Here is a 13,394-nt window from a genome sequence, read left to right as displayed (position 1 = left end):
TTCAATTAATATAAACCAAACCATCCTGCATAATTTCTTTTTTTTTTTTTTTTTCAAAATTGGAAAATAGATCAACAAAAATGTGGGCTTAGGATGGGGTTTAGATTACTATCTGAATTTCTCAATTTTACACAATTAGAATCTTCACTTTATACAACATGCCATTCTTGACTGTATAAACCTAGGAGTAAGCCCACCCAATTAGCAAAATCTTGGAATCATGTGGCCAGCCAGCTTACCCAGATGGAATATATATCCAGAAAATTCCACTAAGCTCTTGCATTTCTACCTCCTTTTCTACCAACAGCTTCACACAATCGGCAAGGCAACGTGTCAAGGCTAACTGCACGAGTCTTTCCATAGTTGCCCAAAACGCCACATCTTCTCCATGCGTGGTATTCTGCGTAGGCTACAGGATCATTAGCAAGGGTCTTGACATAAGAAGCCAGTTCTTGCATGGAGCTGAATTTCGTCCCATCTATTATTGAATGTGGAGGAACAAAATCGTGCACATTTGGTGCACCGAAATATATTGGAACTGCACCAGAGTCCAGGGCATAAAATAGCTTTTCAGTCACATAACTCTCCGTCGCAGTATTTTCAATCGCAAGCACAAATTTGTAGTGAGACATCGCACAATGCAGATGATCCCACCATTTTGGCTTAACGCTGGCATCATTGGCACACTCAGGATACAGAGAGAGAGCCATATCCAGTCCACCAACATTGTTCAAGCACTTCCCAAATGAATGGTGTGGTATTAAGGTGAGGAAACTTTTAGCCAACTGGTTTCTTTGCGCAAGACAACGTGATGAAGACCAATAAACAAGTGTGTCCTTACAATTAAAGGAAATCCAAATCAGTGACTAATTCTTTTTCATCAGCAACAACACGATTACAAAAGGAAAAATATAATTTAAAACTACCTAATGGAAAACAAGCACAACAAGAAACATAAGCCAGACACTTACATTGTTCTTACGACGGGACACATGATAGTTTCGACCATTATGAAAGAGTGCACCAGCATAAGTCGACTGAACATCATCTTCTGCATGATAACTAATAAATATATCCTCAAGACCTGATCTTTTCCTGCCAGCCTCAAGATCCATATAGACACGAAGTGGATCCCCATTGCGCCTCTGACAAAAGCATGATAATATAGGGGATGCTAGCAGATCAGGTTAGACTAGAGATGAATATGATTTGCATATGACAAAAAAAAAACTGCAGCCAGAGTGATCAAGACATGTTCATAATGGATAATTGCAAGAGTAATCATGAGTTGCATGTTGTTATAACATACATGTAGCTGTTTGTCAAAATTTAGGATTGCTGCCAATATAGGCCTCACACTTTGTCAATTCACTGAAAAGTTAATTGCTCCAACATCTCAATGCAGTTAAAATGACATAACAAATCAGAAATAATGCGAGTGGGAACAAGTCACTTCTTGTCGAAGGGAAAGGGGATATGTTCCCAAGAGAATGACCCTATGATCCATAAAAGACAGGGCAGCAATTTGTGATGAAAATAAGAAACACTTTTATCATAATGGAAGAACAAACAGACGAAGCAATGGTTTGGTTCATTTTAGTCCATGAATAAACATGTTTGTAATGTTTTATGGGAAGAGAAAATTTCCAACAATTTTTCTTGTTTGATTGTATGTTGCAATTGAACCCTGAATTTAATGCCTATCAAACCTTGAGTGTGCAGCCTAAAGACTTCTAAATTTGAAGTTTAGGATCTTATTATTTTTCTTCAAGTCTGCGTGCACATTTTGACATAATTCTATTCTGAATTCTTGCCTTCAAACATCTAAAATTCCATACTCTAATTTTTCTTTGCTATCAAATAGCTCCGGAGAAACCTCAATTACTTTCAAGTTGTTGTTTTGCACTTCAAACTGTGATCCCTGCTCATTCCCCTTAAATGACCTACACAATTTCCTACCTATACTAGCTTTCAAACCAATATATAAAAGAGAGAAAGCCCTAAATTGTAATTTCCAAGTTGTCCTGGATCACATTTCTTAATGTCTGTGACCTTGTATATATTTTATTACCAATGACCAGAAAATATATCCCAAGGGTTTCCATTTGATTCACTCCAAAATTTACCTGTTTAAGGCCAGCATCCTATAAAAGAAAACACATATATAATTCAACTCTAGAATAAGTTGACCACAATAACAACCAACAGCACAAAAAAGCGTAGAATGAATACAATATTCAAAGGGTGTCTTTGTTCTTCTTCTTCTTCTTCTTCTCCTCTCTCTCTCTCTCTCTCTCTCTCTCTCTCTCTCTCTCTCTCTCTCTCTCTCTCTTTCTTCTTCTTCTTTTTTTTTTTCTTTTTGTGTGTGTGCGTGTGTGTGTAGGAGGTTTGGTTTGGGTTGGAGGATTAAATGGAGTGTACACCCTAAAACACTGAGAAGAAAGCATCCAGGAGTAAGACACACCTACAAATCACTCCTCAAATTATCCACAACGCCCAGTGGAGGCTGAAAGAGTTTTAAATGAATTTCAAAAAAGTGGACATTTGCCAGCATAATTATGACAATACATATAAAATTGACTTTGAAATTTATCAAAAAGGCTCCATTCATAATTGAAGCTCAGGTACCTAATTTATCAAGTGAATATAGACTCGCATACTAAATGCACTCGCCTTTAGACGTTTTAATAACTAACTCAAGGAACCTTAATTCTAATCTATTTGGAGCAGGCTATCTATTCTATTTGGATGTTTTGAAAGAGTTTTAATTTGTGAAATCTTCTTCAGTATTTCGCACTAAGTCATCCTAACTACACCTCACTTGGTTTAGAACTATGTTCACAGTGAGTTCTAATGTTGTTAAAATTATTTTCACTTCTTTGCAATAAGTCATCCTATATCCACCATTTCTGTTCTTCCCTTTCACAATTTGTATACACTCAACTTTTAGCACCAGTGCCTATGCTTGTACACTATGGAGATGTCAAAATCATCTCAATTATGTTTCTCTTGACTTAGTTTCAAAGGTTGCCATTATCATCTTCTTACCAAAGCATTCTTTCAGTCCTTTTGTATTAGGTAATCTTTTTTGTATCCAAATCCATCTTAGCCTTCTTATCTCAGCTGACTAATTTTTATGGACATGGTTTTTTCACTCCCAAAACTCACTATCCTACATCATATTTACTTAATTCAGTCTTGTAGAACTTTCCCTTCAACAAAATTAAGATTCAGTCTTGTAGAACTTCCCCTTCAACAAAGTTAGGATGCTATGATTGCAATAAGCCCCATACACTTATTTCCACAGCCTGTTTAATCATATAATAGACATTCACTTCACTTTCAGCATCCCTTGGCATAATAAAACTAAGTATAAACAGAACCTCTAGAGTAACCCCCTAAAATTCTTAATACGACCAAATCTATAAGAGTCTTGCACACTCCTAACTGTAACTTTTGAAGCCTGAAAATATCACTTTCTTGCAATTTCTAAAGATGCTAGTCCACATCAAGCTCCAAAGTTAAGAAATGACAGATCAAAAGCCACAAGCTTGTGTGTGTATATGCACGTGTCTACATTAGTTTCCATGTGGGAGAGCGCATTATCAATTACTCAAGTTAAAAACAACAGTGCACTGATTAGCAACATTCATGATCCTACTACTCTAGGTTGTATACTTCAAAATTGGATTATAAACATGATAAAAGTCCCTATACTCTGATAAATTGATGCTCTTGCTCTTGCTCTTGATGTTCTAGTCTCTATCCCACTCTCTCCCACACTGCTTCTGGAAAAGTGCTCATATAATGACTGGATAAAATGAGAGCACATCATAGACTGCAGCATATATTCTAAAGGTACATCATATCACTGGTGTGAAGCATAAAAAATGAAAAAACCACAAGTTTGAGAAACCAATCTAAATCAATTCTATGTTTTGATCCCAAATCAGCTACCAAGAAAGCAGATCAAAGATGTACAAAACATAAAAAAAACGCGGTTATCTATAAAATTTAGTGCCTATATCAACAACACCAACATCAACATCACACCATTCTGCACAACTTAAAATTGCATTCACCAAATCTACCTAATTTCTGATCACCTCTCATAACTGGAACAGGATACACACAATTAAATCGAAAATCTCCAAACTAGTGAATTCAAATTTAAAAAGATGAATCAAAATACCCGAGATGGAGGTGTGGTTGTTTCGAAAAACAAAGCATCTGGTTTATCAGCGAGAACTGGGGATTTGGTCCACAAACAGCTCAACCCGCATTGGCACGAATACATATTATCCAAATTATCAGGAATCCAAGTCCACCCCTTAACCAATACACTAACATGGCGCATCTTCAAGTCATTACACTCAGAATCACCACCAGCCTCTTGCAAAGAAGCAGACCTATTAGACCCAGAAGACCCCACACGAATCAAATCTCTGTACCTCTCCCTAAACTGATTACAACCCACTCGAGAGTCCCATTTTTTGTAAGCAATGACCAGGTCAACAAAAGGGTCTGGTGTGGACGATGAGGTGGACAATCTATCCCTGATGGGGGAGGGAATTGAGGTTGTCACAGATGGGAACTCAAGGAAACCAGAGAAAAAGAGGATCAAGAATGTAAAGAACATCATGAGGGCGATAGTATAGGTGTTGAAGGGTTTCAAGGACATGGCGAGAGTGAATTGAGATTGGGTACTTCTCCTTCTCTACCAAGAGAAAGAGAGATCAGTGGGCTTTGATGCTGGAATTGAGGTTTTGGACTTTGTATTACATAATGTTGAGAAAACAAGATCGCAGAAGAGAGAGTTAGTTAAGACAATGGGGCAGCCAAGCAATAGATACAGTACCTTTAAAGTTTGAATCTTCTTCCGTAATTGTATTCGCCGTCTATTATTTTCTTTTCTTTTTTTTTTTTTAATTAAACCCAGATAAATATTCATGGTTTCTTTTAAATTTTTTTATAATAAATATTAAATATAATTTAAATATTAACATGATGTAATTTTTTTTAATTTTAATAAATATATAATTATCAAATGTAATATTTTATTTCGTCTAAATATTTAAAATTTTGCATACATTAAGAAAATATTTGACTTAAAATATATTTTTTAATTAATAAGTTAATTTAAAAATAATTAATTAATTATTTAATAAAATTACTTAAAAATTAATTTTTAAATAATTTAAATATTTGACTAAAATAGTTTTAAAAATATTTTAATTGATTGAAAGGGTTAAAAAAATATATCATTAAGTGTTTGAATAATAGAATGAGAATAGGATTAATGTTTTAAAAAATTATTAAGATAATATAATATTTTATTTATTTAAAATATAATTTTAAAATAAACAGATAAATTATAACTAAAATTTCTTTATAAATGATTTCTAAATTATTTTAAAATTATATTTTAACCAATTAAAAAAATATATATTACCTTAACAATTTTTTAAAACTATGTTTGATTAAAACTATCGTTCAACCAATTAAAAAAATCATATTATACTAATAATTTTTGAAAATATTTATATTATCATCATTTTAACAATCAAAACATTTGGTGGGTATTTGATTCACTTGTTAGATACAGCTAATAGCTAATAGATTTTAAAACATGTGAATTAGAGTGTTTGGTAAGTTTAAAAGAATAAAGTTGATAGCTAATGAGTAATTGATATGGTACTGATCAGCTGCAGTTTGTATTAATTCTAGTTTTAAAACTGTTTCTCATTAGCAATAACTGATTTAGTTTTATTTTTTATTTTGACTGTATTATTTTTTTTATTTAATTTTAAAAATTAATATTATTAATATTTTTATCTTTTTCATTTATAATTTTAGTATTTTAATTAACGCATTTCAATCTTGTTAAAATTTTCTTTTATTAATAACATAAAATAAAAAATATTTATTTATATCTAAGAACTTAAAATTAATTGTAAGTTTTTTCTTTATCAACAATAATAATTACTTTATTATTTTATTTATATTTTTAAAGTTATTAAATTATTTTTTAAAAAAATTAATTATTTTCTTATTTTAATAATAAAATAAAATGATATAATATAATAAATTAATAATTATATATTTATTTTAATAATATAATAAATGATATAATATATTAATTTAATAGTTATATATTTAATTTAATAATAAAATAAATAATATAATATAATAAATTTATAATTTTATATTTATTTCAATAATAAAATAAATTATATGATATATACCCTTATTAATCATTTCACATATCAACAGTAACAGCTAAATATAATTTTACCAAATACTTAATATAAATCAGCTATCATCGACTATCGGCTATCAACTAACAGTTATTAGCTGTATTCAATATTTAAATCAAACAGACGCTCAATCATATATCATTTTTTGTCATTTTGATAAATTAACTTCCTTTTAATCACTTTTTAATCAAAACACTTAAAATATTTAAAAGTTAGCTTTAAATAATTTTATCAAACAATTAACTACTTATTTTTAAATTAACTTATAAGTTATAAAATACATTTTAAGTAAAAAATTAAAAAAAATAAAAATAATTACTCAAACTAAATACCTTTTTAGACTTTTGACTTATTTTAAATAATTTTTTAATTTACAAGTCAAATCAAATATTAATCTACTCTTGATTTTTTGCTTATAAGTATATGTGATTGAATATAAGTCAAATCATACACTATTTAAATATAAAATATTGATTTTGATATTAGGAAAATGCTTACTTATGCTAATCTATTATAAATTCAAAACATAAATATGTAATATATATATATATATATATTTAATTAGTGGATCTCATCATATATTTTATATTTTAGGTTTATAATGAATTGAATCTTAAGAAAAATCCGTGATAATATTAGGGCATTATTTGATATATTTTTATCTTAAAATTAGTATATATATATCAATCGGGATATATAAATTTCTTTTAAAACAAATACGAGATTATTAAATTCAAATTTATTTTTAAAGATAAAAGTGAAATTATTTTTACTTCTACCCACCAAGCTTAATAAATAATTTAATTCTTCTATATTCAATCTTTTTCGAGCCAGTGAGTTGCAAGAATCGTTCTCTACAATTCAAATTGTAGAGAGAGAAATAATGTATGTATACCTTAGATTTTGATTATTGTAGCCTTTAAAATATGATACTGTGGAGACATTATCTGATAATGAAATTCAATATCATTTCTTTTTATTAAATAAAATTTGGTCTCAAAGCATTTTGGCCTTATCTGCTTATCAATAAGGGAGAGAGATTCCCTATAAACACCGTATGAATTACATCAATGACAATATTAGCTCTTACTAGTTAGGAGAATTGTATCTGTCTGCATTCTCTCAAACTTTGAAACCATTCTTCGACGAATCCAATCATTGTTGCAGTAAATTCTTTTACAATTTTCGATAAATTTACACTAGGCTTTAGTCATTTAGAGATTAATTCAAGAGCCAAATTCTAAGAGCCTGTCTCTTCATTTTGAGGGATCGATGGATGTCACCAGAAGTAAACCAACACTCACTGTAGGTATGGGATATGCATCTCCTTGGATATCTAGTGCTATATATATATATATATTTTCAAGTGCTAAGTTTGTGTCGTTAACATTCGGTGTCTTCGTCTGAATCAACGTCCCTATACATATGTTGGTATCATGGACTGCCTTCAGGCTTGTCTTTGTCTTGTTCTACCTTGTCTTTGTCAGTCTCTGTGAGATCCTCCGAATCTTTGATATTCACAACTGAGTCATGACTATAGGCTGCAATCCTTTTACCAGTTTCCTATTGACAGTGTAATGGCGGATGAGATGAAAAAATAGATGTGTGGGAACCTCATAATGGGAAGAAGGTTTCACCGTTTAAATTCATTTCTTTTATTTATTTATATTATGTTAGGCTCATCATTGAAAATTCAAAGTCTCCAATGAAAAAAGAGAACAAATCTACACTTTTTTAAATTGTCAAATAGCTCATCAAATATAATAAAAAATAAATAAATAAAACCCAATAATGGAAGAGCATGATCCCAATATTGAAGACAAAACCTTAGATCTTTCCGTGTACAGCAATGAGAAGATAAACTCAGTTTTTCAAATAGACATATATCTAAGAGTTGATAGCATAAGCGCACATTATCACTCGGCCAAACCTTTATGTGTAATTTTAAAATATTAAGATACACAGTATTTTTTCAATTAAGTGTATTTGATTGAATTTACTCATTGACATAACAAATTAAATATACACTTATAAATAGCGTCATTTCACTCACTTCTTTCATTTCTTTCACAACTGTATTTTCTCTCCTTTCATTAATGAAAAAAAAAATTTAATTTTCTCTTTTTGATTTACCAATGTAAAAAGTTTATAATAAGAATTAATGCAGTCAACAATCATACATTTTTCACATTTTTTACTTTTTTATTTTTGCACCTTCTTTCTTTTGTAACATTAACATATTAAGATTTTACTAATATTTTAAATCTATAAATATATTTATCTTAAATCTTCTTCTTTGAAGAACAACAAAGAAGTTTATCATATACACAATTGTGGTTCAACCAGAGCTTTTTTGCCAGACGAAAATGGATGTTCTGGCAAGAAATTAATAAGATCTATAACCACCATAACCATCATCTTCTGGAACCAATACATCAAAATCACTTACAGTCCACTCAGCAGTTTCACCCATCTTGCTAACGTATATTTCCGTTCCAACATTAATTGAAGACCATACACGCCTTGCTGGTTTTGTTCCAGGATCCTGCACAATATATCAGTCCTCTAGCTCAGTTTGCAGTGCACTCACTATAACAATGAAGCTCAAATCATAATAACAAGTTCAATGATTTGCTAATGAGTATTGTAAGCTGCTAGAGATTGTATATCAAGTAAATGAGTCTGGAGAAATAATGAGCATATGGTTTCAACTACAGCTGCCAAAATGTGCAGGGAAACCTGACCCCTTTCTGACCAAATATATGTAAACAAATAAAGAAAAGGATCACTTCTCCAGTTTCTAACAAATTCCGCCAATAAGATAAAGTTTACAAATAATACCTGGTAGAAGTATAAACGACTAGAAAGGGCCCCCACATCAAGCTCCCAAGTCCTGGAGTCACCAATCCATCCATCTCCTTTCTTTTCAGGATAGCCATGCACAGCCCATTCAGGATGTGGTAGAATCTGTACCAATTCCTGAGCTTGTGGATTGCTATATGGATCACAGATATCATATGGTTTCTCCAGATACTCTGCGTTTCCTGGGCTGCAATACAGATGGTAAGCAGAATATGGAAATCGAGATGTCTCATTTCTGTAAATTATTTCACCGGAAGGACTGACATGGTAAGGCGGACAGGAAACTAAATTATCTGGACGGCACCAGCTTGTAGTTGCCGGGTTAATTATCATCTCACTGTATCTAGTCACATCTGTTACAACATCACCATCACATGGATCTCCATTGTTCTTCCAACAGCTTCCTATATCAAGAAGATAAAATTGACTATTGCCCCCTCCTCCACGTGTAACATTAAGTGTCAATTTCACCTTAAAATTTGGGGACTCAGGTAACTGAAAAAAGAATTGATGGCAATTTCAACTTCAATCCATATGGCAAAATAAGAAAATACAAAAATTATCATTACAAAGATGCCTATTAGTGATCAAATTTCTGGACTTGAAAGATTCTCGAGTGTCCTATAGAGTGAATACAAATTCAAGAGACAAGGACTATGAAAACATAAACTCTGAATTCATATGGAATTCCAAATCCTCTTCATATAGGTATAAAATAATAAACAAGCATGCGTAATGATAGGTAAATTGAACTTCTAGTGATTCAGAAGATTATCCAGTTAACAAACCTTTTTCATGATACCGCTGCCATTATAGTGATAGCCTCCGTTAAATCCTTCTGTTGCATCAGCACGTAGATACAACATAAGCCATGGATACTTTGTGGAGGTTGTTAATCTGTGCGAGAAAATCCAACTCCCTGTGATCAAATTCTTATGCCAAATGACCGAAAAATAGGAGTTATTCCCTACACCTTTGCTCAAGTCAGCATTAAGGTCATATGTCCCATAGAACCCTCCAGTCAGAGACGCCATTTCTTCCCCATCAAAAACTAACTGCGAGTAATTATGGTAAAGAAGTGGTTGATTCATACACCCTTCACCAAAGCAAGGGAAGTTTCTGTCGGTTATTATTTTAGTGACTTTCTTCCCATTTTCGGGACAAAGTGTAGTGTTTTTGTCAAAGTTGCCATTCTTGAGCATAATCATCCAAAATTGCCATGGTTTTGAGGATTCATGCACCTCGCATAGAGAAGCAAGATATAGCTCCTTTTGCACTGCAAACTTGTCAGGGTCTTCATAGGATTCAAATTCTGGGGTAGGAAACTTATCACCAACCCCTAAGTTGTTGTCGGAGTCGTTCACTTTATGATGCACTTCACACTTGCTTATAGTATCAAAGTAGTTGAAACTTGGAGAATCTGAAAATTGAAACACAAAGCTACAAAAAGATTCTTGAGAAAGTCATGACTTTATTTATTTTCCATTTTACACCACACAAATGCATTTACATGATTTGCTAGTGCTATATATTACATATAAGGGCTAACAAAAATATGCTTGATTTGTATACTAAGTTCACAAAATCACAAAATTAACTGAGCTGTTTCCATTCTCAGTTATGCAAGTTTTTCAATACAACATAATGGAATTATGGGAATAAAGCCTTCTGCAATGATTAAAGCATGCAAAATGTGAAAATGAGAGTCTAAAAGGTAAGCTCCATTTACTGACAAATTAAAAATCAGCACCACACGAGAGAAGTTAATTATGCAAGACTATGCAAAGATAGAGGAAAGCATAAATTTTAAAGGATTTGCTGGCAATAGAATGCACTTATGGAATAGTTTGATTGAATAAATATATTAATTAATAAATAATTGGAGGAATGGAGTTCTGCTAAGTACAACAACAATAGTGGAATTGGGAATAAAGATACTAGCACCTTGAAATGCCTGCATGAAGTTCAACCCTTAAGCAAGTGGAAGGAATAAACAAAAGGGGGGAAAAAAGGGAAATCAACAACATTGAAGGAAAACACTAAGGGGAAGGATGTTGCAGAAGTAATCACTAATATAAGAGGTAAAGGTGGAGAAAATAGAAAGCAAAACTGACTAGGTTGATGTACTTTTCAAAGGTTATCAAAGCAAAGCAAATAAGGTGAGGGAGTATGATCCATTTGAAATTGACATTGGTAAAATACTGGATAATGGAGATGGCCCAAATCCTTGATGAAATGTAATGCAGTACTTTGGGAAATTACTGCACGAAAAAAAAAAAAGGAAAGATGCTACCAATTTCAAGTTAACTGAGGCTGACATTTCGAAGCATATTATGGTATTGGCATGAAGGTAGCCCAGAAAGCAAGGAATGAAATTGAACAAGAAGTGTTCAATTAGTAAACAGGAACATATGCATCATAGACCGGTAAATGTAGCCATACTTGGTTAAGCACATAGAAATTGCAAGAGAAAATAAAAAAATGGGCAGACCTAAGATAATGCTAGATAAATTAGTGAAAACAGATATAGCAGCTCTTAATATTAATATGGCTGAGGCTTTTAGTTTGGAACTAACGCTAGGTAGAGTTGAGTTGTACAAGCAACTGCTTCAGATGTTCATATTTTCACAGATCTGTCCATGATTGAAGACCCCAACCAAAAACAAGACCATGTTTCCAGATTTTGTGAAAATATCCCACAGAAAGCTGCAACTCTGTGTAATGGAAAGCAGAGTGACAACATTGAATTCAATGCATCATATCGAAGTTCCACACGAACTGAATTGGGTTCAGTCACCTATAGCATTCAAAATATTCAGGTCATAACATATGTTCTAGATTCAAGAATCAATTGGCAATGGAACAGATCTACATTCACAATATTTTTCCAAGAAACATTCTATGTAGTTGGCATAAATCACAAGAAAAAAGTAGCTACTTAAAAAACCCAATGCTTCTTTAGAAACACATAAATCAGGATAGCGTCTCCAGTGGTACTGCTACACAGTTATTAAATTCAGGGGAAGCGGGAAGAACAGAAAAGAACCAACCTAATAACTGAAACACAATTCATTAAGGGTTGACTGGGTTTTTGGTAGGACGTAATGGAATATAATCAAATATTCTATTGAAATTCAATAGAATCCGACCAAAAGTAGCCTAAGCAAACTATTTCAGCAAGTTGATTCATTAAATTTACTTTAAAGAAAATCAAAATGGAAAATCAAAACAACCAAATTTCACTTGAAAATCTAAATGGGTTCTCATTAAAAACTGCTTAAAGCATAAGTGAATCAAAATTATTCACCTTTTCTATCTATACAATTGATGGGAGTATAATAGTGATAACCCCAATTATAGCAAAGGAACAATTTACTACATAATTAGTTTAAGAAAACATGATTTTACTTAACAAGCTACAAAAACACACAATAAAGAAACATCCACCCTTAAATTACTATTATAATGGCTAATTACATTATAATTAATTAATTGATTTTATCAATTATTCAACTGTAAATAATGAATAAATAATTATTTTAATCATCAAATAACAGAACACATGAAGAAGGGTATACCAGAGATTAATGGGCAATACAAATCAGCACAATCAGCCAGCCTGGGACTGCCCATTTTGGGAGCTTCAAAGCCAACTTCATTGCAGAAATTCCAAGCTTCAAATGCCACTCTCACATTTGGACTCTTCATTCCTGGGTCTCCTATTGCTGATATAAACTTGCTTGATGATGATGATGATGATGATGCAGGCGTAGTTATTGTGCTTAAACCCAAATTCCAAAGAAACACTTGAAGCAAAATTATTTGCCAAGCAGAAGAAGCCAGAGAACAACCCATGTTCTCTTCTTCACTGAATTGGAGTTTGGACATATCAAAAGCAGAGCTTTCTCTGAGAGATTGCGAGTGACTTAAATAAGTGAAGAAACTGAGATGTCCCTGTGCAGACGGAGAAGATGGAGATTTTGGATTGACCTTGTGGTGAGGTTATCCATGTTAGAATTTTTGGCTTATCATTCGTCAAGGCGTTGCCTTCCTGTTGCTTTAAAGCAAAGTTTAGATAGTGGAGTTGGCTGCCAGCCAACTTGGAAATCAGAAAGCGAAGTCCAATCCAATCATTGCCTTGCTTTTGGCTCATATGCCATTTTCTTTTGGATTTGGTAAAAGTAAAATATATATATATATATGACTCTTTGTCACACGAGAGATATTTTTTAATTTTTATTTTTTTTAATAAATATAATCTAAATTATTAATTAT

The 13,394-nt window shown here is 32.1% G+C and overlaps 2 protein-coding genes across 2 annotated transcripts; both read right to left on the bottom strand.

Annotated features, from left to right (window-relative positions):
- Nucleotides 1-83: 83 nt before the first annotated feature.
- On the bottom strand, nt 84-4,856 carry LOC110649282 (alpha-(1,4)-fucosyltransferase). Its single transcript, XM_021803795.2, has 3 exons — nt 4,193-4,856; nt 972-1,145; nt 84-836 (listed from the first exon to the last, which is right to left on the bottom strand). Exons 1-3 carry the CDS (start codon nt 4,679-4,681, stop codon nt 270-272), a joined length of 1,230 nt encoding a protein of 409 aa, XP_021659487.2. The 5' UTR covers nt 4,682-4,856; the 3' UTR covers nt 84-269.
- A 3,656-nt stretch (nt 4,857-8,512) lies between these two features.
- On the bottom strand, nt 8,513-13,182 carry LOC110649284 (uncharacterized). The gene is made up of 4 exons (XM_021803797.2): nt 12,698-13,182; nt 9,908-10,539; nt 9,099-9,614; nt 8,513-8,802 (listed from the first exon to the last, which is right to left on the bottom strand). Exons 1-4 carry the CDS (start codon nt 13,005-13,007, stop codon nt 8,644-8,646), a joined length of 1,617 nt encoding a protein of 538 aa, XP_021659489.2. The 5' UTR covers nt 13,008-13,182; the 3' UTR covers nt 8,513-8,643.
- Between the last annotated feature and the right edge of the window lie 212 nt (nt 13,183-13,394).

Source organism: Hevea brasiliensis, chromosome 16 (assembly GCF_030052815.1).
Source record: "Hevea brasiliensis isolate MT/VB/25A 57/8 chromosome 16, ASM3005281v1, whole genome shotgun sequence".
In the NCBI taxonomy this organism is placed as follows: Eukaryota; Viridiplantae; Streptophyta; class Magnoliopsida; order Malpighiales; family Euphorbiaceae; genus Hevea; species Hevea brasiliensis.
This window is presented reverse-complemented; position numbering and strand designations above follow the sequence as displayed.